Source organism: Conger conger, chromosome 9 (genome assembly GCF_963514075.1).
Source record: "Conger conger chromosome 9, fConCon1.1, whole genome shotgun sequence".
Classification (NCBI taxonomy): domain Eukaryota; kingdom Metazoa; phylum Chordata; class Actinopteri; order Anguilliformes; family Congridae; genus Conger; species Conger conger.
Genome location: NC_083768.1, coordinates 61,118,944 through 61,120,362, shown reverse-complemented (window position 1 = coordinate 61,120,362; position 1,419 = coordinate 61,118,944). Strand labels below are relative to the sequence as shown.

The 1,419-nt window shown below is 49.5% G+C and overlaps 1 protein-coding gene across 1 annotated transcript in view; it reads left to right on the top strand.

The window, feature by feature from the left end:
• jazf1a (JAZF zinc finger 1a) overlaps nucleotides 1–1,419 on the top strand; it is a 16,130-nt gene continuing 14,711 nt past the window's right edge. Inside the window, 1 exon segment of the mRNA XM_061255542.1 lies at nucleotides 1–216. Coding sequence (XP_061111526.1) covers nucleotides 102–216 — 115 coding nt within the window. The 5' untranslated portion in view covers nucleotides 1–101.

Sequence of the window (1,419 nt, the reverse complement as noted above, 5' to 3'; positions counted from 1 at the left end):
GCCTCCCTCCCCCGCCCAGCGCCGCTGCTCCAGCTGCTGTCGCCGCCGCCGCTGCCTGCCTGCTCGCCGGTGTCCGGGACCGGGTCCTCGCTCGTAACACCATGACAGGCGTCGCCGCTGCTTCCTTCTTCTCAAACTCCTGCCGGTTCGGCGGCTGCGGCCTGCGGTTCGACAGGCTGACCGACCTCATCGCGCACATCGAGGACAATCACATCGGTGAGTTAGCAGGGCGGCCATTCCGAACCCCAAACCCGCGTCCTGACAGCGCGGTTGCTAGGTGTGGTGTCGGGGGGTTATTGGCTTCCCCCAAAAGCTCGATTTATGTAAAATGCACTGCAGTCTGGGCATGTTTTGCTTTCTTAGTTGTGCCAGATGTGACGTCCGGGGCGTGGGAGCTGTCCACGGCGCCATGCGAAGCCACGGAACGCGTAGCCTATATCCCGAGCGATTGTCACCAACGTTAGCCGTGTTTACTAGCTAGCTAGGCCCGGGACGCAATGCAAGTGCCTGCCTGCAGATATCTGACCCCCAACACACGCAAAACGCACCAGGACATATTCTTTTCGATGCAAGGCGAGAAATTACGTTTCGTTTGAATCCGACTATGAAAATGCATTTATCCACGAAAACTCACCCGTAAGTTTACAAGTGAATAATTTAAGCTCGGAAAGTTTGCTAACGTTAGCTAGCAAGGTGGGAACTGGAGTCAAGTTGCATGTTTCGCTAATGTAAGCAAGGAAACGCAGACAGTATCACATATTCATTTGGGTGCTCGATAATATTTGTTCTGCTCCGGAGTAAATTATGCCAACGCGAGGACGTGCTATGCTGAATTTCGCTTACTCTGTGCCGTTGGCTGGGACTTGCAGCTCGCTCCGCTAGTTAGTTAGCAAGCAAGCCAGCTTTTTTTGGAGCTAGCAACGCTTTTAAAACACCGTTCAGCAACTTGCAATATACGCCACCTATTTGGTCTATATGCCCTTGTAGACGTCGCGAATTAAGTCTGTGACAAATTAGAGCCCAATAAAAGCATAGATGCACCAGTGGAAAAATCGTTTTCAGAAAGTATTGTGGTTGTGGCGAGTTCGAAATAAGCGCTTACAAGTGCAAAAAACTGGAAAAAGTCAATATACAATTATCTTTTTATTTCCTGGTATTTGCACCTAGATGTGTTAAACTGCTTAGAACATAGCACCTTTGGCATCAGATCACCCAATAAGTAAATTGAAGTAAAAATAACACTTAATATTTGGTGGCATATCCCTTGCTTGCAGTAACTGCGATCTCCTCTTCAGGAGGTGAAGTGGATGCTGAATTGGGTTAAGGTCTGGTGATCGACTTGGCCCGTCTAAAACCTTCCACTTTTTCTCCTGTAGGAAGTCCTTTGTTGTGTTGGCAGTGTGTTTTGGGTCATTTCCC